The sequence below is a fragment of the Neodiprion virginianus genome, chromosome 7 (genome assembly GCF_021901495.1).
Source record: "Neodiprion virginianus isolate iyNeoVirg1 chromosome 7, iyNeoVirg1.1, whole genome shotgun sequence".
Classification (NCBI taxonomy): domain Eukaryota; kingdom Metazoa; phylum Arthropoda; class Insecta; order Hymenoptera; family Diprionidae; genus Neodiprion; species Neodiprion virginianus.
Window position 1 is genome coordinate 542750 of NC_060883.1, and position 25076 is coordinate 567825.

Here is a 25076-nt window from a genome sequence, read left to right on the forward strand (position 1 = left end):
GTAAAAGTTATTGACGGAGCTGGTCTTGTCGATTGATGAATCGGACGAAACAGTTTTTTCCGAGCAGCTGCGATATTCCTGTCGACTAGGATGCGGCCAGAAGGAGGTGGTCGGTCATTACGAAACGGGCGAGTGGTACGATCAGTATCGTTCGAGCGACAGCGGCTGCTCGTTGACGCGACGAGGGACGGTTAAACGGTCGTCAACATGTGTGACAGGAAGAAGGAAGGAGCGATTAAATCAATTAGTAATTCAACCATCTGTTGAGAAAATATCCGGTTGCAGAGCGATATTATGTAGGATTGCCCGGTGTTGGCAGAGTGTCGGTCGGCTGGGGTGTGCGCGCGCACCAACAACACTGGAGCGAGCCGCGACGATCAGCTCGCAGACAATTTCGCTGCGGGTTCGGATCTTGTACTCGGGACTCGGCGATTCCGCGATATTGCATGGTGGTGGTGGTGATGGTGATGGTGGTGGTGGTGGTGATGTTAAGAAAACAGTAACCACACTCTCGTCGTCGTTCGATCGAAGAGCCGGGATTGGTATAATCGCGGATCAATCGACGGTTAACTAAAATAGGAAAGGAAACACCCATTTCCTCGATTCTCATGAACTCCACCGTCGTTTCTCTAGTGGTAAGATGGCGGTGCAGCTCGATGGAGGGGGGAAGGACGACTTGAAAACACAATTTGTCACGCGAGAAGGAACGTACAAACTGATGACCCTCTCGGAGTACTCCCGACCTAACAGGGTGGGCTACACCAACAGCCAGGGCAGCGCCTCGGTCAGGGTGTCCTTCGTCACATTGCCCGATCCAGCCGATCCCACGGGAGCCCAGGGCCTCGGCGACCGCATGTGCTTCAACTTTGGCAAAGAATTATACGTATACGTTTACCGTGGCGTCAAGAAGGTACCTCCTCTTCTGCCACCTCGTTAAACCTGCCCTATTATCCCTGCGACTCTTTCGGCGCTAACTTAACGATACATAACCTCAAACAGCCCCCCCTCCCCCCTACGCCTCGTCGTTCCGACTCCATCTTCGCAACCACCACCACCACAACTCTCCAACCTCGTCATATTCTTCGCATTTCTACTTCACTTCGACTTTATCTATGTTACATTTACATTTACGTTCCCTTTTAGTTCATCCTATGCTTTGTTGGCCTGTGTTATGCTGGTGAAAAATTGATCAATGATAACACTAATAGAAACATGCAAACTTTTGTCAGGTTTCCTAATCTTGGCACACAGCTACGATTGCTTGGTTCTGAAATACAAATTCATTTTATAAGAGCTTAGGAACCGTTTTCTGAATAATTCTCATTCAAAATCTATCTCAAAGTATAATAGCAACTGTTTCAGGCTGTGGATCTCAACAAACCTGTTGACAAAAAGCTCTACAAAGGAACAAATCCAACCTGCCATAACTTCAACCAAACTACAGCCACTGCAGACAGCGCACCACTGCTCGTCGGATTTTCCACAGGACAGATTCAGCTCATAGATCCAATTAAAAAGGAGCTTAGCAAACTTTACAATGAAGAGGTATGCATGACAGATCAATTCAAATCAAAAGCAAAAATCCATCCTATCCTGATGAGCAATATTCATTTCAATAACTGGGCAGCCAAAGCTAGGCACATTCTACGAGTAAAGGCTAGCTAAGGGCTCTTTGTCAGGCTTATTGCTGATTGCTGAATGACTGAGATACAGCACCGTTATTTTGCCGGCACGTGATAACCAGGCAATTAGCAACAGACACGTAATATGCTATCTGTCGCGACAAGTGAGAGTTTTTTTTGCTTCATTATCTGCCACAGATGGCTCCGCGTAACCCTACATCATTCAAGGTTGGCAGTACTGTTGTAACGCAATTATAACTTGATGAAATAATTAAACAGGCATTACATACTGTGTTATGCAATACTCCGCTTATCTCTCCGATCACTGACAATGCGCCAAGATACTAAAATCTCTGCGTATATTAAAGCTGTAATCTATTCGTATTTATTAGCTATGTTGTTATTCTCTACCAGTTGTAAAACCCTTTGACGAATAGATATGGCAAGGACGCGAAGTATTTAATTTACTGGGAAGATGTTGACATTAGTTGAAAGATAAACGCGACAAAGAATAATCAGCAACTGATGTTTGTAATTTCAGAGGCTAATCGACAAGAGTAAAGTGACCTGCATCAAATGGGTTCCGGGATCGAGCAATCTATTCCTGGTTTCGCATAGCTCTGGTCAACTGTACCTGTACAACGAAGAGCTGCTTTGTGGAACGACACCGCCTCATTATCAGCCGTTCAAATCAGGGGATGGCTATGCAATTCACACATGCAAAACAAAGTCCACAAGAAACCCCCTGTACCGATGGGTGATCGGCGCTGAGGGATGCTGTATAAATGAATTTGCATTCAGTCCCTGTGGCTCTAATTTGGCTGTGGTATCCCAGGATGGCTTCCTACGAGTTTTTCACTACGATACGATGGAACTAGTGGGATCGGCGAGGAGCTATTTTGGAGGATTCTTGTGCGTCTGTTGGTCACCGGATGGACGATACGTCGTAGTAGGAGGAGAAGATGATCTGGTGACGATATGGAGCTTCAATGAGAAAAGAGTCGTGGCCAGGGGCCAGGGTCATCACAGTTGGGTCAGTGTGGTCGCGTTCGATCCCTACACAACGTCCTACGGGGATCACGATCCAGATTTCAGTGGTTCCGACGACGAATCCATGCCTCACACTAATCACAATAATCACTTTCATGAGAAGCCCAACAGATTGTCGACAGTCTCTCAAGGTATTCATTCCAATAGAAATTCGTGCGGGTCGGAGCTAAGGGTGTCCGGAGGAACCTGCTACAGGCTGGGAAGTGTCTCCCAGGACACTCAACTCTGTCTATGGGATATAACCGAAGACGTTCTTCGGCCGCCAGTCAGTGCCAAGCAAAGGACGTCGACCGCAGGTTCGGGGACATTTTCGTCATCGGGAACATTTACAAGCGGGAATGGAGCAACGTCCAATCATAATTCCAACAATGCCAAGCATAACAATTTGAATAATATAGGTTTTAAAGAGAGCGCGAGTGGTAACAATGAAAGTAGTAATAATAGTATTAGCACCAATGCGGCAGTGTCTACCGTGAATTCATTGACTCAAAGGCTGGCGGGCTTGGGTTTCGGGGAGAGGAAAGGTGACAATCACAAAAGAAACTTTAGCCTAACGATGAGAGGAAGTGGAACGAGCAACAACGCGATACAAAATAATAGTGGGGAGAAATCTGGTAGTAACTCAAATTCTAGTAATTCAAACAGTGTTGGCGGGGGTCTAGGTACGAATAAAAAGTCCGGCGGTACGATGGACGATCCTATGAGATTGATAGGGACCGCCTGGTGTCCACGTTTCGACGAGTGCCCTGTTCTAGAACCATTGGTGTGCAAGAAACTGGCCCACGAGAGGCTGACTGAATTAGTGTTTAGAGAAGATTGTTTCGTGACAGCATGTCAGGACGGATACGTCTACACGTGGGCGAGACCTGGCCACATGGTAGGTCCTCTGACGATAAGCAGCACCCTCCACAGGCCCCATCACCACACCAATCCTCATACCAACGCCAATTCTAATCGACCAAATGATCTCTGATGTAACCCATCTTTTATTGTTATTAAAACTCTATCGAATCGAGTTTATTAACTAATTATTAATCAATTAATTTGTATATACTAGAGATAGCTCAGGTCCGTAACTATATTGTTGGACAAATAATCAAAGTCCTGTAACTATTTTATCGAAGCCCTTGAAATTTATCTGATAACGACAAGCAGTAACTAACGTGACGGTCGTTGATGAAAATAAAAGGAACTAGAAAAATGTTACAGAACTTTCAACTATACTTTAATTCAGTCCATACTGTATATGAATACAAATATTTACGAAGGAGCACGGATTGCGTGTGATACTGTCTCGTTTGGACGTCAATTGAAACATACTGGAAATTATCTGTTTTAGTCAGGCAGCGCGAGAGTTGGAGTCTGAGTATTAGAAAATCTCCACTACGTGTTTTAATTTTGGTTGCAAAATTTGAGCTCTATTCTTGAACTAAGTAAAATTCACTTGACTAAACATCCAGTTTTCGTCTGAACGCAGTATTATCCCGACGCCCCTATCCTAATCAATGCGTTGAATTGAATATGTCAAAAAAAGAAGAGAAATGAGGAAGGAGGAAAATTGAAATCACGTTAAAAGAAGTCTAAATTATAGATTATATTTATGTCCGGTTTGCATCTCTGAGAGTGATATTGTTTATGCCCAGTAGAGGTCTGGTAGCCGGGCAGGTCCCACCCTCTCTCTCCCCGCTCTCCTATTTTCCGCAGGCCCGTGTAAAGTGTTACTAGCTTAGCTTAGCCAATCGTAGTAAAGCAATGAATTACATAGCGAGACTATTGTCCCAGAATATTAATAATGTGACATTTATTCCTTTGTTGGAAACGATGAATTGCCTTGTTGTAAAATAAAGCAAAAAGTTGAATGAAAAACTGCTGCTTGCTTCCTGCTTGAACTTACGTCTCATTTTCTCCATCTGTTTCCTATTTTTAATTTCACTTTTATCCCTTACTTAACAAAGTTGCGTTCCTGCCGAATAGAAACATGCCGCTTATTCATATACCCAGATTTCAACAAATGTTAGCCTTTTGGTACAAAAACTTCACCCGTCTCACCAAACGTTTCCTTTGCTTGTACACCGATGCCGCTACTTAGATCTGTGTTAATTTTTCTTTCATAAAAAAAATTAATATTCCCCGCGTTGCTTTTGGCTGACCCAAGAGGCCACGGATGCTGCCCTGAGTTTGCGCATGGTACGTACAAGACTTTAAATTTGTTTGATCCAGCTTTTAGCTTTTCCTATATTGCTAATTGGAGATTTTCATAGCCGGTAGTCTCAAAAACAAAAAAAAAAAAAAACCAGTAGCGTTATTTTATCGAGTAAAGTTAACGCGTTGTTTTTTTTTCTTGTATCTTCCACAGTATGAGGTTCTAACTTCGAGGTATATTCAATAATCCAGAGCATAAGCTTTAATAGTCATCACATCACATCAATGATCGACGATCCGGTCTAAGTTGATAAATTGAATTTCAGGCAAGCATAGGACAAATGGGAGCTGCCTTTCACGTAACGAGCCTAGTGGACGATGGCGGTACTATAGTGTAGCCACGGATGAACATCAACCAAAGTTTCCCTGGGACAAGTTTATCATCCTACATCGAAATGCCACACTTTTGCCAGCAGAATATTACACTCCATTCCACTGCAGTTGTTACTTTACAATCAAGTATTATAACTCTAAAAGACTATTGTAAATTGATTCAAGTCCTATGCTATACATGTAGTATTATATACAAATCAAGTACGTCATTTCTTGTTCTCTTTCGATTAATCTAAATTCAGTTAGGATTTTCAATGGAATCTTCGATTTAATTTACATATGGTTTCATCAATGACCACATCGCGTGAAGCATGAAAAAGCTGCTATCGTTTCGTCTACCGATGATTAATCGTTGGGTCTTAAGATCGAATTTTTAGTTGTCGATAGAAAACTTGAAATTCAGCACCATTTGCTCGTGTAGGTAGATCACTTTTGTTAGGATTATAGAAAACTAAATTTTGTCAGTGCATTGTCAATCTCGTATATTCTCATTTGTTTTTTAATCAATTAGCCAAAAAACTGTGTATGCAAAGCTCGGAAGTTCCTTTAGTAACTAGAATTTGAGATATAATTGTATGAGTGAGCGCAGCTGGGTGTCAAGCCAAAAAGTAATAAATATTGCAATTACAACTTGTCCGATAAAGTTATGCACTGTGTTGTAGGACAGATCGATTTAGCAAATCTAATATTCCACGTGGTGATACTGTACATTTTCAAGTACTCTAGTGCAAATTTGTCTCAAAGACAAAGATTTTACATAAATTCAGTATTAGGTTTTGAATTAGGTATAATATGCCTGCACGTTATTCCACGATACATTGGGTAAGTTGATTTTTCAAGTGAATTAGCATTGCAATGAATACGGTGATGCGAAAATGAAGACTTTAAACCGCAGTAAATTGTATGTTGGGCATATGCGCATATTACGTACAACTTGTATAAATTTACTTGTACAATTACGAAAACTTGATAAATTTCGTTGTAAGTTTATTAAAAAAATAACTAGTTTTGTTGCAAAATTTATTTTGCTACCACCGTCGACATATACGAGAGATTATACATATATACGACTGCGCAACGAGCATGATTAGCGAATTTTCATTTGTACGATAATATGCATACATTATTATGTGTACATTCTTTACGATCACTATAAATCAGAGCATTTAATTCTCAACTCGATGTTGTATCTTGTTAATATTTTCTCATCAATGACCAAACCCATATTTTCTACAGCATGGATTCCTATTCCATTTATAGCCAGTACTATAAAGTTTTTTTGAAAATGCAACGCCAAGCAGAATTATATTTGATAGATTTTTATTTGCAGCAACTCACATATGTCTCGTTCGTTGATCTCTGCTCAGGATAAGTGATTATGTATTATCCGTTACGTTCTCTCCATGTTTCAAACCGCACATTGTTCCAACACATCACACACAAAATGCAACACACCATAGTGATCCGCGGTAACTTTTCATAGAAGGGAATTCAAAGAAATCGACTTACAAAGCACACACGTTCAACAGTTTCTAGGAGAAATTCACTCACGGACTCAGCGGACCGATCACTAATACCCGATATTCTAGTCGTTAACAATAAAATGAAAAGTCGAAGACACTACCGAAACGGTTCCCGCCTGAACATTACTTAGCAGCATTTTTAAATAAATGAACGTCGTGGTGGATGTCCGTATTCAAAACGTCCGTTTATGCGGATCATATTGAAGTTAGTAACGTTATCGTAACGATTCATGACGACGAAAAACCGTTATTTCGCGATTTTAGAATTTTCTGGAATTCAGTAAACCGCAATGAAACAAAACACACTCATATTTCGAAATCTTGGTGGTTCCTTAAAAATCATTGTAAAATCAAGAGAATAGTGATTTTTTCCCGTTACCAACTTCAATTTTATTGTTTATGCGATATCGTTGTGAAAATAGACTACGAATTTTAATACGCGTATAACAAATAATGCAAAGCCGTATATCCTTGCGTGATGTCGAATTTTGTTACTTGAAAATCAACAAGCCTAGTTGATGCACGTAGTTGTTTGTGGCGGGAACACTGATCTCTATATAACACAAACATGGATCAATATGGCCGGGCGATAGGTCGATTCGATATTTTCGGCGGAATTTAGTACAAAGCTAGTAGTACAAAGAAAATCACGGAACACTAAGCCAAAACACTTGGTCGAAACTACGTGCAGTCGAGCGGAAGTCGCGACAACCGGATGATAGCCCGCGCAGCACACCGGCAATGATAAATCGACTCGCGACTAATGTCACACCGGTCTGGTTTTGTTTACATGCGGGACCCGTGCGCTCATCGAAAATGTGACGTAACGCAGATAGGTTGAGGTTTATGTATAATGTTTGAATTTTGCATGATTGACCCTCAATTTTTTTTCTTTTTTTCTATGCCCACATCCCTCGTAATCAGATTCAAATTTTTATACACAAAAGAAAATCTGTCTTTATAATTCTGATGTTTTTATTATATCTGTCAAAATTTCAAGCTGTAACATTATGGCTTTTTGCTAAATAAATTTCACGCGTTTATATATTCCTCAGTTTACTGACCAACATGAAAAAATTTCAGATCGTACGGGTAGACAGCGATTCTGTTCACAAGGCTGAATTGCAAACTGGTGCCAATGTAATCGATGTCGGAGTCCTTACTGGGGTAAAAAACAGTGGGCCTCATTCTTTAATATTTAAGCAACTAAACATTGCCAGTGAACAAGCAGTAATAGTGGTTGTATGGAAAAAAAACACACCTCTCTCCACACACTTTCGTTGTAATTATAACTAGAATATTCAACTTCTCAGTGCAAGGACGAAGACATCAGGAAGCACGCCATTACTATTGATGTTACAGCTGAAGGAGATATGACAATAAGTCCGGTATGCACAAATACTTTGTGTTAGATATTAATCTTTCCTTACAGTCAAACCTTTGAATCCAGGTAAAAACTCCCGAATCTCTAAAATTATTGGATATGGCCAAGAGTTATTCACTCGAAACAATACGACATTACCTTTTCTTATTTTTCATCCACAAGTTGACCTCGTGCTACAAGAAATCACCTGGTTCATCCGGATGGGTACAACTTGAGGTGGGTTCAACGGTTCCCATTCACGTGGGGGATCTTTTTTCTTTGCTGAGCGACAAACACTGGTTCAAGGTTGTTCACGTCGACGCAACTATGGAGGATAATGAATCTGGATGTAAGCGAAAGGTGGGTAGTGGCTATCTTGCTACTCTTTCGAACATGTTCTTATCATGTTTTATGAGTCAATGAAATAAATTTTACCAGTCATTCGAGAAGTCGACTGACGAACCGTCTGAGAAAAAAAATCGACTAGATGGAAGCATAGAGGCAATATTATCCCCGAATGGAAATCTTGACGCTGTTCCTAGTAGTATAGGGGTGGATCCAGGGCAGGAGGAATTCAATCCTTTGGACTACGAGGACACAGCTATTGTGGCTGTCGAACAAACTACAAATGATATCTATGGAGCTAGGTTTTCATTATTGCTTTACTATTATGGTCATGAATATATATATTACTTGGAGAAAATTTTTTTGAACGATTCGAGTAGCAATACTAACGATCAGCTCTTTTATTTCCAAGCGTACCGGAGGGGGGAAAAATGGTGGATGAGGCATTAGCGACGAGGCCACAAGCTTCCAGTGCGAAAAGTATGACTGAATCTGATAAACAGGATTATTCGCCAACCCCTGCAGCTGCTAAAACAGCAGAGATTCCAACAGAGGATAGGAGTGCTGCAGAGTGTGCAGAGGTTATAGGTCTCGACGAGGCTGCAAAGAAAATAAAATGGGACTGTGGGCAACACTTTAGCGATCGTAACGAACAAATTACTGCCAATTCAAATAGAGCACCAGATACAGACCAACATACTACCGTCTCTACATCCAATACTGATACAGCTGTAAATGTGGCTGCTACAGTCTCATCCTCTCCTACGAGGAACAGATGCACATACGGGACTAAATGTTACAGGTATTATTATGCATTATATTTTCCTCGGATTCTGAAAGTATTTGAAATTGTAAATAGTGATGTCAGTGATCGAGAGAAATCTGCGTTACAGAAAAAATGAGGAACACAGGGCACAGTTCAGCCACCCTGGTGATTCGGATTATGCCGCTTTGGACGATAGGCCGGAATGCCGTTATGGAGTACGATGTTACAGAAAGAATCCACAACATAGGAAAGATTTCAAACATACGATTCAGCGGAGGAGGCGACCCCAAACGCCGATACGAGCAAAGACTCCTGAAACAACATCTGCTACAGACCAATCATCTCCAGAGGAATCTATCGACGAATCAGAGTACGAACCTTCATTTTGTACAGATAGTTCGGATGAAGCAAAAAGTGATTGGGATAAGTAAGGAGGCTGGTGCGACCTTCAGTGTCTTAATTCATATTGTACTTGTATTCAAATTGTCGGTGCTAGTGAAAAACTTGTACAAATGTATTTTAATAATAAATATCATTTTTTACTAACCATGTTGCCAAGTCTTTACAGATTCTTGTCACTTGATTGTTCAGTTCAATATTTGTACATATTTAAAAACTGGGAAAGTTCGCAGACATGCCATTCGGTACATTTACTGATCTCGGCGTTGTTAATGGCTAAAACGGATGATATCCTTCGTCATCTTCGGCTGCATATTCATTGGATGCTCCGATCGCTACGTCGGCAAGCATGTGTTTCGGTATCTCGGAGCCCCGTACCTTGACCGTATAGCAGACATTCTCCATTTTAATTAAACTCTGCTTCAACGTGTACAATTTCCTATTTATTTCTTTACCGGACGAGCCGACGCAGCCAAGGAATCCGATGTAGATACTTCTGACAAAATTGCAGGTTTGGAAACAGCTGGCTATATCACCTGATCCCAAATTGCTTATACACTTTCGCATTAGCTCTCCAGTAAGATCGGCTATACCCAATATATACTCGTGTGGCGTTAGCATGGTTCTGATTTCTCTGGAAGTGTAAGCCGCTGGTTCCAGAGCTCGATCCCAAGGGGTACTTTTTATTTCGCAAGGAACAACGTAGATCAGAGATCTCTCCAAGTCCTTCCAGTCATCCAGCTTATTGCTCTCAAGATATTGATAAAAGGTGACAGCCTCTATATATTCCTGAATACCTGCGGTATAAGCCCGCAAATACTGAAACGGGTTCTGTCCATCCAGCTCCTGAGCAATACTTTTGAACAAAGTCTTAGCCAGAACGTCGAGCCGAGTCTTGGCCTCTCCGAGAACCGCGTCCCGTTTGCTCTCCTTGTCGAACGTATGGAGAAGAAATATAATTCTCTTACTCTCGATGGTGATGTCGCGGCTCAGTTTCACTACAGCCTCGTAACGATCATGTTTACTGTCCAATTCTGCGGCGTATACTCGAAATTGCTTTATCACTAAAGAGTTTTCATTTATGTTCTCCAGTACCTCGCGCCCTTTGTCACCGACAAGAATCTTACTATTTTTGTGCCCAAAGTATTGGCCTCGATTTCTTCTCCCCCCACCCGATCCACCTGGAAATAATATATTCATAAGTGAAAACTGCGAAAATTAAGGGCAACAAGAGCCAGCGTACTTTTGACATTTCTCGGGCCGTGTTGTGTGGGAAGATTTGTCACCCTCTGACAAGCCGACAGCTATTATACATTATCACTCACCTCGACTATGCGACATCGTGATATAATTTCGATGCCGATTCTCCAATTCGCTTTCCGGTTACAGGGAAACTTTTCTCTGTTCTCGGTGTGATGGCACTCGAATGCACGGTAGCAAACAATAGCTTTACCTTAACCAATACAATGCGGGCTCCGAATGCCTTGCAACAAATTACGACAATCTTATTTTATTACATTGCATTACGGCTTATCGCTGAGAGTTGTAAAACCGTCTGAAATCGCTACTTCGGCTCTAATCAAGTCTTTTGGCAGATGTTACGAATAAATAAGTAAATAAGTAAGCGTATTTTGTTAAGGAGTCGTAATGTTACCGGTGTGTTTCCAGTGTGGCAAAATCCGCAGGCTATTATTGGTCGGAGCCGACGGCCGGCTGTCCGTGTGTGTTTGTGATGTCCTCACGGGGCTTTCGTGCTGTGCAAGGTGAGCTTTGGTTCGCCTCTTCCGTCAAATCCATAGCCTCAAGTGTCAGACGACGTGGCCGACGAAAACATGGCGATGGCAGTGTCAGCGCTCGAACTCTACCTTGGCGATGTGCAAGGCTGACGACAAAAGAATTCCAGCCGAAAAACGTTAAAGCGTAAATGTCCAGGGGTTACCTGGTCTCCCGGGACTCACTCTCTACCTATGTAAATACATACCTGCGTAATTATTTATTTACAAAGCTGATCAGTCTTTTTGTAAGGCTTCAAAATGGGGTTGTGCAAATGTCCAAAGAGAAGAGTTACGAATCAGTTTTGTTTCGAGCACCGCGTCAACGTCTGTGAGCATTGCATGGTCACGAATCATCCCAAGGTAAGTGTCGTCCCTTTTCTATGATCAGCCGCAATTGCGCGGTCCATTCCTAGCCTCACTTTTCTCCAAGTTGACAAATGTTTAAACTGCACATGCCTTACAGTGTGTAATTCAGTCGTATCTTCACTGGCTGAAGGACAGCGACTACAGTCCGGCCTGCACCCTGTGCTCAGGAGCGTTGACGGATGGGGATTGCGTCAGGCTGACGTGCTACCACATCTTTCACTGGGCCTGCGTAGATGCCTATGCCAGAAATCTACCAGCTACAACTGCACCCGCGGGATACACGTGTCCAGTTTGCGGGATTGCCATTTTCCCACAGCCAAATCTAGTTTCCCCGGTCGCGGACGTCCTCAAGGAGAAACTCGCCGGAGTCAATTGGGCGAGGGCTGGTCTCGGCTTGCCATTGGTTGGTCATCATTTTATTTGCACAGAAATTAATTTCTCCTGTGTTAGTTTAGATTTTACTATTGTGCATGGATGATTGAATTTCCCAAAGGCTTCTTGGGATTTCACAAAAATTCTACCTCTTGATCCGTCTCGTGACTTTAACAGAGATTCACTCTGAGGTTTAATTTTTTTTTAGTTGAGCGACGACAGGGAGCAAAAACCGACCCAGGAACGTAAGGTCTCGGTGACCGAGATGTCTACCTCTTACCAAAACCACACAGTTACAGCCTTGCCGAGTGTAGCGACCCCTCGGACTAGCAGCAATATAAACTTGATCAATTCCGGCGGTAGCAGCAGCAGCAGCAGCAGCATTCACTCGACAGTGCAGAAATCTGGACCCCCCTATTCCGTTGTGAATGTAGAACCTTCGATGCCTTTTTCAAATCAGGCAAGCAAGAAAGTTTTCGAGGCGTACGATGACCCGAAGGACTTATCCTATGACCATGACGAAAACAAGTATCAGCGGAAATCCGCGATTGAATGGTTCATGAGATGGTGGAAATTAATTTCTAGAACTCCGGCACGCAGGCGAGGCTCCTCTGGATCGTTGTACAAGCGATATGTTGTGGTTACCGTACTGTTAGTCCTAGCATTTGTTGGTATAATTATGTTATTCTCGTGGCTTGGCAGAATAGCTACCGATGGAGACCCTAACTTTGATGTAAACAGGAACAATCTAGTGAGAGTTGAAAGGCGACAAGAATAGATATTATAAGATAATATAAGAGTAACAATACTGTGTGAACGTAACAACGAGTCCATAACAGTAGGCGTACAATCGTGTTACGATGGCCGTTAAGATCGGAAGAACCGAGGTTCACTTATCTCGTGGTCGTCGATTTGGACCGAGCAACGTAAATGATTAATTACTGTTCTTACGTTGATTATTTTAACGAAAAGTATATAATTTACATATAACGATAAAAATAAATTGTATATTTCCATTAATCGTGCAGTACGTAGTATATGTCGACTCAGCGAAGTACATTTCCATGCGAATTTACTTTTACTTTTCATTCGCATGTACGCTTCTGGTAAGCCGACATTATCGTTACACGATAGCTATAAATATTTGGATGTCAAAGAAAAAAGCGAATCTTCTGAAATTTGAATTAACAAAGCATAATACGAGTGTGAAATAAAACAATTCACCTACACATGTAAGAATACTCTGAATCGTAAATTTTTGAATATTTCACTGTTATCTCGTCGATCTGTAAGTGGTTCAGAGTCCTCCATCGCTCGATATCTGATTGAATCGGAAATAGTCACAAGCTTTGGCATCTTCATAAATTAACATACATCGTCCAAGTATTTGTTATTGAAATCAATCCTGCCGGGTCGATGTCGGCGGTAAAGTCATGAAATATTCAAACAGTTTTCCAGCCTCGTACCGAGAAATTCACCTTCGGCTCGCTCGCGATAAAGTAGTTCTAGAAGATATCGTAACCAGATCGGAAGTGAAAAAATGTATTCAGCGACTGCGTTCTCGGGTACCATTGCGTTATTGAATTTCGTTGACGCGGCAACTTCTAACGCGGATTTCGGCGTCCCTTGCAATTTACCATAGTATTTTTATAACTGCACCGGCTGTTATTCTCGTAATATTACGCCTGTTCAGATGTTGGCGAAATTTCATGAACGCGTCGGCAAATTGTGGTGGGGACGGTAAAGAATGCTATCTGAAACGAAATGAGGGAGGCATAAGAGCAGGAGGTACACTCGCTGATTCACCCGCGACAGCGAAGGATTCCCAGACTCGATCTGTTCCCCGCTTACGGCGGATCGCCTCGCTCGTTCTCAACGGAATCACGTAAATAATAACGCACATTTTGCACGCGGATTTGATTGAGATGAAAGCCCTGCAGATTTGGTCCAGAAAATTGTATCTGAAAAGCTTGACACTCGGATTGGGGAGTACTGCCGGGCTGTTTTGTCTCTACGAGAGCGGTCACAGACTTGTTGCCACCACGATTACCGTTCTTGGCTTGGGTAAGTTTTCACATTTGCATCGTCTCTCATCTTCCCAAGTATTTAGTTTGTTGAAATTAAGTCGGCTTTAATTAGGCAAATGATCGTTGACATTTCGTCAAGTGTGCTACCTGGGTTGTTTCATTCTCCATCCGTTGTTCATCTTCACGATCGGCTGACAACCCTCTCCAAAACCTCGGCAGGCATCCGGGCTCTAAACCTGATTTACGTGACTTTTATTTTTACGACGCGATTTAGGAACTGCATACCTTCGTTGGAGGAATGCGACGCGCTTACCGATTCACTCGAAGCACGCGGTGATCGTAACAGGATGCGACTCGGGGCTCGGATACAGCTTGGCTCTGCACTGTCGTGCCCTGGATGCAACGGTAATCGCTGGTGTCTTACAGCCCGACGGCCTCGGTGCTCGGGATCTGACACGAAATGGGATCAACGTTATTCCCTTGGATATAACCAGGAGCGAGAGTATCGCGCAATTTGGAACCGAAGCTCGGGAGCTGATGGCCCAGGAGAAACTTGGTAAGTGCAGTTTAATTAAGTACAAGCCAGACCTTACAACGCTGGCCGTGGAAGTGTAGCATCGAAAGTTTCGCAAATTCGCTACGCAGATCTTCGCGCTCTCGTGAACAACGCTGGGATGATGATTTTTGGCGAATTCGAATGGCAGACCGAAGAGCAAATGCGACGTCAGGTCGAAGTAAATCTCCTCGGAACGATGGGAATAACCAAGGAGCTTATGCCGGACGTCAGGTCAACAAGGAGCAGAATCATCGTCGTCACGAGTCACTGCTCGAGCCAGCCTTTGCCCGGCGTTGCGACGTATGCCGCGACGAAAGCCGCGCTCTCGGCTTGGACGACGGCACTTAGGATCGAAGTTTCCAAGTATGGAGTCGAGGTCGTCTGCTTTGTGCCAGGTAAGCACGTTGTCATACGCCGATCATCATCCGCGTCCGAAGTCGACCATCCGCATGTAAAAATTTTCAACAATCTTCAATTTCAGGATCATTCACCAAGGACAGTAATCTACTCTCGAGACAGAGCAAATACTTCGCGGACATGGCGAACGCGATGAAGCCAGAAGCGAGAAGCTTTTACGGTAGCTATTTCACGAGGTACAGCCGTTATCTTTCCGAAATGTCGCGAGAGATCGCGCCGCATAAGATAGAGGATCCCCTGCTTTATCAAACCTTCGACGGCGCTTTAATGGACGTCTATCCTCGCAGCGTCTACAAGTATGCGAATCTTTCTTGCATCGCTTATACGCCGTTGTCCGTTGTCGTGGTGATAATAATATCTTCCGGCACTGTCGCTGTTTCAGATGTGAACCGTGGAGATACACATTTTATCACCTGCTCTTTAGTACTACACCCACGTTCGTTCGCGATAGGTTGGTGGAGAAATTCGTTTCGATGCCGAGATGGAATTCTTCTATGGAAGAGGCGGAAGAGAGTGCGATGGTACCGGAACTTGAGAACGTCAAACCTTATCAGTCTGATCTTATGCCAAACGATAAAACGGTCCCCAGTTCTGTAAAATCTATTCCCGAAGATGTGTCAACGCAGAAAAGTGATTTGAGTAACTTGACCAAGGGGAACAACTTACCACGGTGATGCTACTGGCTACTGTACGTTAGGCCGTCGCATTCACGATCACATTAATCTCTCATTCGTAATCCCGATACAATGATAAATATGCGTGGTGTATACTGTCGAAAGAATTCATAACGTTAATAAACCTAATACACAGTTTGTCTACCCAACAGTTTAATAATTATACATGCATTTGTAACGAATTATGGTGCGTTTTACTCGATACGTTCGTCACTTTTTCACCCCGCCCAACTGTTCTTGATCTTTATCCGATTTTTGATCGTCTGACTAATTGCTGTCGCGTTTAAATTTATCGTAAGACCACCAAAGCCACTTGCGTGGACGTTCAGAGGACGTCAACTTCACACTTGACTGATTCACATCCCTTATTTCTTCGCAATCATCTATATATATTTATATATAGATAATAATCAGTTAGAATAACCCTACGTAACCATATCGCGAAGGTTGTTTGTTCCCTGATGAGGGAAGAAACAATTTACGGTATTAGTATGGGTGAAAAAAACATGCCTGTGGTGACTGGTACCTCTTCGTCGTGCCATGGACAAGGAGCATTAATTCCCACACTCTCAATGCCCGATCGCCAGTCTTCCGTGATTGGCACATCGTTGAAGTTTCCACAAAGGCATTTCGGATGTGTGCAATCCTTTTTCTGTAATGTGGCTGCATCACACCCTTGAAGTTCCTGACCCTGTGCGGCTCGCATTTCGTTCCTTTCCGTCGCGTTCAAAAATAATTCTGGAAAGTATTTTCGCAAGGAAAATCCTCGAGGCGATACGTCGATGTAGTTTTCACTTGTTGGGAGCAATCCTTTCGTGGGTCTTCCTGTAATAATGCGATATTGTTGTATTAGACATATTTATATCAATTTCTTTTTCTTATAAATCGGAGAGCGAATCGCTGAATGACAAATCTACCTCTGACCGGTATCCATGAATTCATGACGTCTTTCGGTGTAAAATCTTTGTTTGGCGCATTCTGCTGCTTTAAAACATCCTGCGATACCTGAATTTCCGTGGACACCGAAAATGCTGACGGCACGGAACTTGGGGAGTCCGCCTCCTCATAGAATTCGTAAAACTGAACTACCGATCCTGCTCCACGTTCGTCAATGCTGGTTTCTCCACGCGTGTCATGGCACTTGGTACAAATATTTTTCGGTGCGAGGTGCGGTTTAGGTTCTGGTAAAGTGCGGTCCGCGGTTTTCGTAATTTCCGTTGCTTGCTCATGATGATCATTTTGAAAAAAACAGCTACAGGTAGAGTGATTCTGACGATCAACCCGGTTGTTGGTGGGCTGCATTCGCGAGCGAAATTTCCCTAAGGTACGCGCCTAATGAACGGGAAGATGATACTATACATAATTGAGAACATTAATCATTAATATTTAAGCAAACTTTCAATGGATACCTCATCGGTTTGTGGTGAGAACGATAAATAATTTCCATTCCGAATGTGGTCGAAGTCCGTTATCCCGCCATAGGGGCCTTGTCCACCGGTATTGGTACCGGTTTCTGGAAAAAAGTGTTTCGTTGCGAAAAATTCAATCTAAGCACGGCGGAAGATGCGTCCTATCAAGGAGTGATCATTTTTTATTACACATATATTTACGAACGAAAGTTAATGGCAAATAATTAGTCACTTAAAAAACTTTGTTAAGATTCTGAAAAAATCACAGCGAATATTATAGCGAGTATCCTGAAATAAATTTATCAAACTTTATCATTGACTTGTTGTTACAAATCTACGAGAGTTTGATAAGAATTTATGCATCACCTTCGGTGAAAGGAGCTCCATAATTAATGTTGTTGATTGATATTGCAATTAGAGTGGATATTTCAGAATTGTTTTTGCGAAATCTCACCGATCTCGAATGAATGTCTCGTCGTCTGCGTGGATCTGCAGGGGTATAACAGAGGATCCCTGTGTCTTATATTTGCCATTGCTCTCCATGTTTCATGCGAACGTAAGGGAGATGACGATTAGTATGCCGTAAGTATATCGAGCTATTCGTTGTTGTAACATAATTTCGCCGGGGACGTAACGTCTATAATATTCATGATATTATGAATTAAAAAAATAAACATAACCATAAGATTTCAAAGCAGCGTGCGTTGTGATAGGTTTTGTGGATTGGCAACTTCCTGTTTGCCGGCATACCTACCGTTTGAATCTTAGAGGTTTGAATAAATAATAGATTCAACACTTGCAGATTTTGCAAGGATTAACGAGCGGAGCACAAATTCTTCGATACATTTTTTTGTAGCTTGCACAAAAAATTCATATCGGTGTCGCCCTCTTGACGCGATGAAAAGTAATTCCTGTAAAATTAGCGCGAAACCGCGGCGCGGAGGTTGAGATAACGCTTACGCGATCTCTTACAATTATTTTGTACTTGAAAATTCAATAGGCAGGTCCATATCACTATGAAACAGTTACTAGAAACTTGAAATATCAGACTCGGCTATTCTTCATTTGTACATGTATTCTGGACGAAGATGATCCACACCACACAAAATTATTTTACACACATTTATAAACTCAGTCAAGTTACGGCCTTATTACATGCGACCCGCGATACTTCGAAGGTAACGATAAACGCCTTACTCTATACAACTTGAGATACATACATGCAATCATCTTGTTCCTGAATTCACGTATGTACATACAAGCATTTGTATTCCCTGTTTCCAGCAATTGTGTTTCATGATGATATGGATCTGTCTATTTATGTTACAGCCACAGAATAGTCGCCAAAGTTGTCCCAATTATTATCCGTCACGTGTATTAGCGTCATTCTACAAACAACTTACCCGCCAAAAACTGATCACGAAAATTTGCCAGGGGTACCCGTCTTTAGATTTATCAGTCAACGACTCACGGCTGACAAACGTTTGTTCCTAACCTGTGATACGTCAAATTCTGGTCAAATTCCAACTGCACATTGAAACACCTGTTTGTTCGCACTCCTAGCTTCGAGTGTCAGCAATTCAGGACGAGATAATTACTGATAGTCTATTCACTCCATTGTAGAGGATAATGGGGAATCGATCCAGCCTACTATTGCGTGAGGAGGAAATTGCGCAAATTCAGGATGCGACTGGATGTAAGCCTAGTTACGCAAATTCCATAATATCTTAACTACTAGGTTCATGAAAATTCAGTTACGAAATTTCTAGATCATGCTTACACGTTAGAAACTGACTAATCTGATCGTCGATATAAGCTTTCTCGTACAGTTCTTTGTCAGTAATTTTCAATAATTAACTGTTTAATTGACGGAGGACTATTCGATTTACAGTTACACCAAACCAAATAGAGCGACTGTATAGCAGATTCACCAGCTTGGATCGTGGGGATTGTGGGACCTTGAGCCGTGAGGATTTCCTCAGAATCCCTGAGTTAGCCATTAATCCACTTGGTGACAGAATTGTGAACGCGTTCTTCGAAGAGGGCGGCAGTGACAGAGTCAACTTTCTCCAATTCATGCAAGTCTTGGCCCACTTTAGGCCTATTAAAAAGAACAGTCCAAATCGGCTAAACTCTAGACAAGAAAAATTGAAATGTAAGTTCAAATGCACACAGGAAAGCACTAATAATTACCATATTTTCCTGCTAATATTTCCAAATGTTTCTCTTCAATTTTAGATTCTGGTTAAATGTATTTAATTGAACGCTAATTATTTAATTATAGTTGCCTTCAGAATGTACGATTTGGATAACGATGATTTAATTTCAAAGGATGAATTACTGGCAATCTTGCATATGATGGTGGGGGCCAATATAAGGTAGACGATTGTTCAGTGATGCAGTAATGGCTTACAAAATGTTAAAAAACTCAATTAGCTGACACATTATTTTTTATACTTTTCATTGAAACAATAAACATATGATTGCAGTGAAGAACAGCTGACTAGCATCGCCGAGCGGACTATAGTAGAGGCTGATGAAAATGGGGATGGGATGATTTCATTCGAGGAATTTGTCAAAGCATTGGAAAGGACGGACGTTGAACAAAAAATGTCCATCAGATTTCTTAGCTAAAAATTGTATCTACTGATCAAGCACAGAGTATTGTATATTAATAGCTGAATATAGTCATTAATCTGTTTATGTATAAGATTCAACAAACGACGAATTCGAATTGTTTGCCTTAATGCTGACATTTGCAATCACTCTTCAAGATTGTCAACTAAATGTGCAAATTAGCAAAATGTAGCTGAACGTCAATGTTCTAACTTGAAATACGCTTGAACTCTACAATTCCGTTACAGCCAGCTACTATTTTTTTTCCCTTTTTTTTTTTGCTTATTCAGAGTGAGCGGAATAGTTGGAACGGTAGTAAAATAGACCATAGTAACTTTTGGTTGGTGAATGTACATGATATAAAATAAGACGGAATTACATGAGCCGAAAACAAATATCAGAATCAATTGTCTCATCTGGAGATATATAAATGTGTCGTTCAGGCCCATAATGTAGATAGAATGTGTATAGCAAGTACGTAATTAATAAATAATTTCAGAGCTCAATTTTTAGGGTAGATAAGTTGTGGGAACATTTCAGGTAGATAATTATGATTAATCAATTACAGATACATACATACAGTAATCATAACAATCTCGGGTATGTCATTTATTATTTCTAGGTCAGAATGATGAAGTTCGTGAAACCCTGTAATATTGGTGTTTTGATTGAATATAACATAGAAGATAGAGCCGATCCTGCTTTGGAATGCTTAAGCATAAATGATTAAATTATTTACCACATGTTTAGTCTTACCGATATTCAGGATTCACACGTTCTGTTTACAAAATATATTGTCGAATACACCAAGAATAAAGCATAAAATATCAAACTCTCTCCAGAAAGAATTTCGTTAAATGCCCGTGGCTTCTCATTTATAGAGTCTATCAATTGCTATACTTACAAACCATTTCAATGATTATTAAATTATAATTTATTTAATACAAAATAATTTGATGCCTAATCTTCTTTAGGTATAAATTATTAATCTACGCTGTGGAGGATACTGCCAACTTTTTCAAGTGCTCCATAAATACTTGAAGACTGACATCGTCTGTTAATACAGGTGCTCCACTTTCCTAAAATCCAAGCAATTCAGTTTACATAATTTCGAGGGGAAAATTTAATCATAGTGGAGGCAAAAATATGTGGTATAATATTTGTACTGTCAAAACCTGCACCAAGCATTTATTAGGATATCATGATTTTATGAGAGAATTGTGATTATTTGTACTTCATAGTGTCCAAGGTATTTACTGGTCTGCAATGAATAAGAAATATTGTGTGCATACGTCCACACCGATTACATATAACTCGAAGTGACCGAAAAGTCCCTTCTCTCCGAAGTTCCAATTATCAAGCACCCATACCGGAAAGAAACAAAAGGAGAAGGAAGAAAGAACATAAAAAATGATAAAATGAACACACCCCATTGGGCATCGGCATCCCCTGGATCGCAGGATTCATGGCGACATAAAAATTATCATTACAGTTACACATTGCTGGCAGCTAATGCTATATTTCAGCTTAGCACATAGTGAGAGGTATATGCGGCCAATGATTGTGTCACATTTACAATAACGAAAACCCTATGGATTAAATTACAGATAAACTTTAACAGTTATTTGTCTTTAGTAATAGAAGTCTCTGATCAATCAGCTATTTTTGATGATCCTTCTACACGGATGAAAAATTCCATTGAGTAACGAGGGATATCGATATGATTGATATTCATTAATCGAAGAAGATTCAATTCGACATTCGAGTAGGAATACAAAAATCTGTAGGTATTGATAGATATCAGAAGTACTTACCGCCCCATAGGCATACATATTATTGTGAGTTTGGCTCGGATTGACTTTACTGAGAAGAAACCTTGCTTGGGATCCTCCTTGTTCAGTATCGATATACCGAGGAGCTGGGAATCTCCCAGCCAGAATTTCTGCTGCGTCGTCTACGGGGGCTGCCAGTAGCTGGCGGAAATTCTCGTATTCTGGTTGATCTTGGTATTTCAGTTGACGCCACTGAGCTATCGTCTAGTAATAAGAATGTTAACGGATATAAATGATCCCTGAGCTGGACCATAACTCGGTTGAGAAAACGATTTGAATGTGATGCGTAACTATTTGACGAAAAAAAAAAAAAAAAAAACCATCCAAAATTCACCAAAATTAGTTTGTTTCCTAATTGAGTTCGAGGGGATAGATGTACTCACCTCTCCATGGAAAATGAGAATTTGGAAGAAAGTGTCCATGAGCAGGATTCTGTCTGGTTGAATTGATGATGTGTCTAATAGGACAGGTTCTGGGGGACCTCCAAATCCATAGCTGTACAAGATTGGCTGTACCATGATGAGAGAATTTGTCAGGTCTTCTCTCATAAGCATGTGCCTAAGTACCATAAAGAAATTGCGAGGTGTGTACGATTATTTTTCGGATAGTAGGTACTTTGCAAGAATTGAATCACCTGGCATCTTACCTATAGAAACTGGTCTCATCCGGGGAATTATTGAAAACTTGAAGAAACTGAGATCTTCTGAGATGATACATGAACTGTGGGTATAGCGAAAAGTTCTCTGCCAATCTAAAACTGTTTGGATCATCCTTCGCGTATTCTCCGAACTTTTGACACTGAAAATGACCGAGATTCCACCTTTACAGTGCTGTTTGTAGAGAAAATAGCCATGAAAATGCAGTGAAATTATAATCACGTACGAGTCTAATGAGCATCCTATCCACCCATCTAAGAACATCCGGTCCATCGTCTGTCTCAGCTCTAAACACAGCAAGACGAGACATGAGAACTGCTGCAGCCTCTTGATCAAAGCCTGCACTGACATGATGCAATGACGTAGACGCGTCCGCCCAGCTATAGATAAAATAATCGAATCATTAGGAATCTAACGTTCAGAATAAGGTTATTCATTTGCCGTGTGAACTGTGTAAAACGAGAAAAATAAACTAACTTTCTGGCAATAGTAGTGACCCTAATTCTCCTTTGCCCGCTACTGTGTTGATACTGTGTGATGAACTGGATGCACCCTCTTCCGCCCTGGGGTATGGGTGCAGCGTGTTGATTAACAACTTCAAAGAATAAAGCCGTCGTAGTGGAAGGATTCAATGAACAAAACTTCCATTGGCAAGTACCACCTAGGCCAACTTCCTGTTCTCCGACACTGGGTCCTTTGACGTTGAGCGATACACACGGACCAATTGCTCCGGATACTTTGATTTCTCTCGACGTTTTCACCTCCAGTGTTGCGTTAAATGCCATTTTCAAGTCTCCTTTTGGATCCTTAGCAAAAACACGTTGAAACGTTTGTTTGAAAAGTGAAGAATTGAAAGAATCTCCCATAACCATGTGCCCTCCCGTTGAATTACAACATTGTCTCATTTCTAGTAGTCCAGTCTGGTCCAGGGCACATGAGTATATATCGATTATGTGACCGTTTGCAGCTGCACGAGCGGCTAAGCTGTCGTAGTGCTTCGTCGCCTTTTTCATATACTTGGCATTGTCTTTGTGGATGTCATGATGGGATCGAATCGGCTGACGCAAATCGTCGGTGACAACTTGACCTGGTCCTTGACTGCACAATCCGCCCACGAACAACATGATCCTGTGTAAATGGAAAATGATGCACTGATGCTATATTTAATGAAAAGTTCACACTGATACACTCGTGACAAAAGTTCTGAAAAAAATTTTTATATTCAAAGAAAGAAACAATTTGAGCAATCACTGCATACTGAACAATGGGGATGGGTCCTCCTTCTACCACTCCAAACTGACACAAGTCATCGCAGCAAATAATTTTACACTTACCTCCCACCAGTATTGGCATAACTAGCTTCTAGCAGTCCCGTTGCAACAGCCAGAGCAACGCCAGTTGATCTCAGGGATCGCTTTCCCGGACCTACAGGCCACGGATCTTTTTGTAACTCTCCCAGCAAATCGGTCAAGCTCATATCGCATTTGTGCACAGGTTGAAGAAATCTGTTAGCTGGAGAAAGGGGTTGACCACCAGGTACTCTTTGCGGATTTGGATTTTGCCCAGGGACTGGTCTTCCGATACCTGGAAAAATCGAGATAAGTAAAGGAAGTGCTTTTGAAAAAGCTGAATCAAGCAAAGGGTCCGATTTACCTACCCAACATATCCTGGACTTGTTTTGGCTGGAGATCCTTGGTCCCCCGAAACACATAACTTTTACTGCAACCCTCGCAGCCCAGCTCGTGAACTTGAACCATTTTTCCAAACGTAATCAAGCCGATTAGTGCATTAGGTGGGAGAAGGGAAAGTGACATCTGCAGCGAATCCTTCAGAGCCCCCAGTTCTTCTTCGTCAAGACACGTATCCACAACAAGCAAGAATATCGGTGGCAGACACTGTGCTCTAGTAATAGTATACTCGATGGTAGAAAACATCGGTATCAATTCGGCAGGCTGATGTTGTTCCGAAATGGCTGCATACTGGGGGGGGAAGGGATTCCTCTGGAAGCAGAAGTTGCAGACCCAGAGCTTGGCACGGTAATCTACTTGGCAAAGTGGATTCAAAATCGCCCTGCATGTCGATCTTGTGCACAGTACTGGATCGTACTGAATAGGTGGGAGATCTAGGCGCTCTTTTATCGGCTGGTAGAGTGTCCCCAATGGAACCACAAGCCGTGTAGCTTCGATTCGTGATGATGGCCACACGTTCCATGTGAACCTTACTCCGTCCCGATCCTCGTTTTGCTGAATGAATTCTTCGTATGTCGTCATATCGCTCTGGGTTTTATCTCAGTTTAAGCAAAGACCTATAATGAAGGCATGCAAGAGAATCAGAAGCCGGGATGGTGATGTTTTGAGGCCAGTTCATAAAATTGGATTCCGACGAATTGGGGGCGACAAATATGTAGTGTACTTGCAGGGTAAGGAAATAAGGCTTCTTCAATGAATATTTACGTATTCTAGTCAGGTCTTGATTTTCTTACCGCATACAGTTTACACTTGATCGAGAAAATGAACGCAAATTTCGTGCGAGTAGTTCGATTGTTTTAGGTTATGACAGGAAACTTACCTGACAGCTGCCACTTTTGAAAATACAGTGAAATCTTGTCACGAAAAATCTTACGAAACGGCTTCGAGAGAATCCTCAGGGCCGATTAGTACATAATTTTCTTAATAAATGAGGAAACACTAGGAATGATGTTGGAATCTCCCACACCCGTCACTTGAGGCCACGTCACTTTGAAGAACGCGTACGCAGGCAAACTCTCGGGCAG

General features: G+C 41.7%; 8 protein-coding genes across 18 annotated transcripts; 5 read left to right on the forward strand and 3 right to left on the reverse strand.

Moving 5' to 3' along the window:
* The first annotated feature begins 139 nt into the window (after positions 1-139).
* Positions 140-6372, forward strand: LOC124309387 (WD repeat-containing protein 20). 3 transcript variants are annotated; one of them, XM_046773022.1, is made up of 4 exons: positions 140-910; positions 1351-1545; positions 2164-3549; positions 5141-6372. In XM_046773022.1, the coding sequence occupies exons 1-4, from the start codon at positions 641-643 to the stop codon at positions 5210-5212; spliced, it is 1923 nt and encodes a 640-aa protein (XP_046628978.1). In that variant the 5' UTR covers positions 140-640; the 3' UTR covers positions 5213-6372. The 3 variants fall into 3 exon arrangements, with proteins under 3 accessions (XP_046628978.1, XP_046628976.1, XP_046628977.1); XM_046773020.1 differs by lacking the exon at positions 5141-6372 and having other exon boundaries at positions 142-910; positions 2164-4538; XM_046773021.1 differs by lacking the exon at positions 5141-6372 and having other exon boundaries at positions 144-910; positions 1363-1545; positions 2164-4538.
* A 926-nt stretch (positions 6373-7298) lies between these two features.
* Positions 7299-9750, forward strand: LOC124309392 (uncharacterized). 5 transcript variants are annotated; one of them, XM_046773034.1, is made up of 7 exons: positions 7299-7562; positions 7805-7897; positions 8044-8118; positions 8277-8453; positions 8544-8740; positions 8851-9240; positions 9332-9750. In XM_046773034.1, the coding sequence occupies exons 1-7, from the start codon at positions 7494-7496 to the stop codon at positions 9633-9635; spliced, it is 1305 nt and encodes a 434-aa protein (XP_046628990.1). In that variant the 5' UTR covers positions 7299-7493; the 3' UTR covers positions 9636-9750. The 5 variants fall into 5 exon arrangements, with proteins under 5 accessions (XP_046628990.1, XP_046628988.1, XP_046628989.1 ...); XM_046773032.1 differs by having other exon boundaries at positions 7302-7562; positions 8532-8740; XM_046773033.1 differs by having other exon boundaries at positions 7302-7562; positions 7814-7897; positions 8532-8740.
* Positions 9661-11276, reverse strand: LOC124309400 (translin-associated protein X). The gene is made up of 2 exons (XM_046773048.1): positions 10929-11276; positions 9661-10784 (listed from the first exon to the last, which is right to left on the reverse strand). The coding sequence occupies exons 1-2, from the start codon at positions 10942-10944 to the stop codon at positions 9880-9882; spliced, it is 921 nt and encodes a 306-aa protein (XP_046629004.1). The 5' UTR covers positions 10945-11276; the 3' UTR covers positions 9661-9879.
* Positions 11277-11597: 321 nt separating this feature from the next.
* Positions 11598-13136, forward strand: LOC124309397 (zinc finger protein-like 1 homolog). Its single transcript, XM_046773043.1, has 3 exons — positions 11598-11738; positions 11842-12147; positions 12325-13136. Exons 1-3 carry the CDS (start codon positions 11637-11639, stop codon positions 12892-12894), a joined length of 978 nt encoding a protein of 325 aa, XP_046628999.1. The 5' UTR covers positions 11598-11636; the 3' UTR covers positions 12895-13136.
* Positions 13137-13493: 357 nt separating this feature from the next.
* Positions 13494-15934, forward strand: LOC124309395 (retinol dehydrogenase 7). Its single transcript, XM_046773039.1, has 5 exons — positions 13494-14180; positions 14418-14699; positions 14789-15094; positions 15181-15412; positions 15499-15934. The coding sequence occupies exons 1-5, from the start codon at positions 14042-14044 to the stop codon at positions 15788-15790; spliced, it is 1251 nt and encodes a 416-aa protein (XP_046628995.1). The 5' UTR covers positions 13494-14041; the 3' UTR covers positions 15791-15934.
* A 27-nt stretch (positions 15935-15961) lies between these two features.
* Positions 15962-19118, reverse strand: LOC124309396 (uncharacterized). Of its 3 annotated transcripts, none has more exons than XM_046773042.1 (6): positions 18980-19118; positions 17654-17836; positions 17200-17303; positions 16708-17122; positions 16301-16615; positions 15962-16173 (listed from the first exon to the last, which is right to left on the reverse strand). In XM_046773042.1, the coding sequence occupies exons 2-6, from the start codon at positions 17730-17732 to the stop codon at positions 16058-16060; spliced, it is 1029 nt and encodes a 342-aa protein (XP_046628998.1). In that variant the 5' UTR covers positions 17733-17836; positions 18980-19118; the 3' UTR covers positions 15962-16057. The 3 variants fall into 3 exon arrangements, with proteins under 3 accessions (XP_046628998.1, XP_046628997.1, XP_046628996.1); XM_046773041.1 differs by lacking the exon at positions 18980-19118 and adding an exon at positions 18603-18707; XM_046773040.1 differs by lacking the exon at positions 18980-19118 and adding an exon at positions 17954-18072.
* On the forward strand, positions 18491-20321 carry LOC124309402 (calcineurin B homologous protein 1). Of its 2 annotated transcripts, XM_046773050.1 has the most exons (5): positions 18491-18681; positions 18823-18895; positions 19091-19354; positions 19484-19577; positions 19689-20321. In XM_046773050.1, the coding sequence occupies exons 1-5, from the start codon at positions 18496-18498 to the stop codon at positions 19831-19833; spliced, it is 762 nt and encodes a 253-aa protein (XP_046629006.1). In that variant the 5' UTR covers positions 18491-18495; the 3' UTR covers positions 19834-20321. The 2 variants fall into 2 exon arrangements, with proteins under 2 accessions (XP_046629006.1, XP_046629007.1); XM_046773051.1 differs by lacking the exon at positions 18491-18681 and having other exon boundaries at positions 18688-18895.
* On the reverse strand, positions 20015-25054 carry LOC124309384 (protein transport protein Sec23A). Of its 2 annotated transcripts, XM_046773016.1 has the most exons (10): positions 24872-25054; positions 23961-24608; positions 23638-23887; positions 22781-23431; positions 22530-22683; positions 22294-22445; positions 22031-22205; positions 21630-21851; positions 21244-21264; positions 20015-20894 (listed from the first exon to the last, which is right to left on the reverse strand). In XM_046773016.1, the coding sequence occupies exons 2-10, from the start codon at positions 24571-24573 to the stop codon at positions 20805-20807; spliced, it is 2328 nt and encodes a 775-aa protein (XP_046628972.1). In that variant the 5' UTR covers positions 24574-24608; positions 24872-25054; the 3' UTR covers positions 20015-20804. The 2 variants fall into 2 exon arrangements, with proteins under 2 accessions (XP_046628972.1, XP_046628973.1); XM_046773017.1 differs by lacking the exon at positions 21244-21264.
* Positions 25055-25076: the final 22 nt, after the last annotated feature.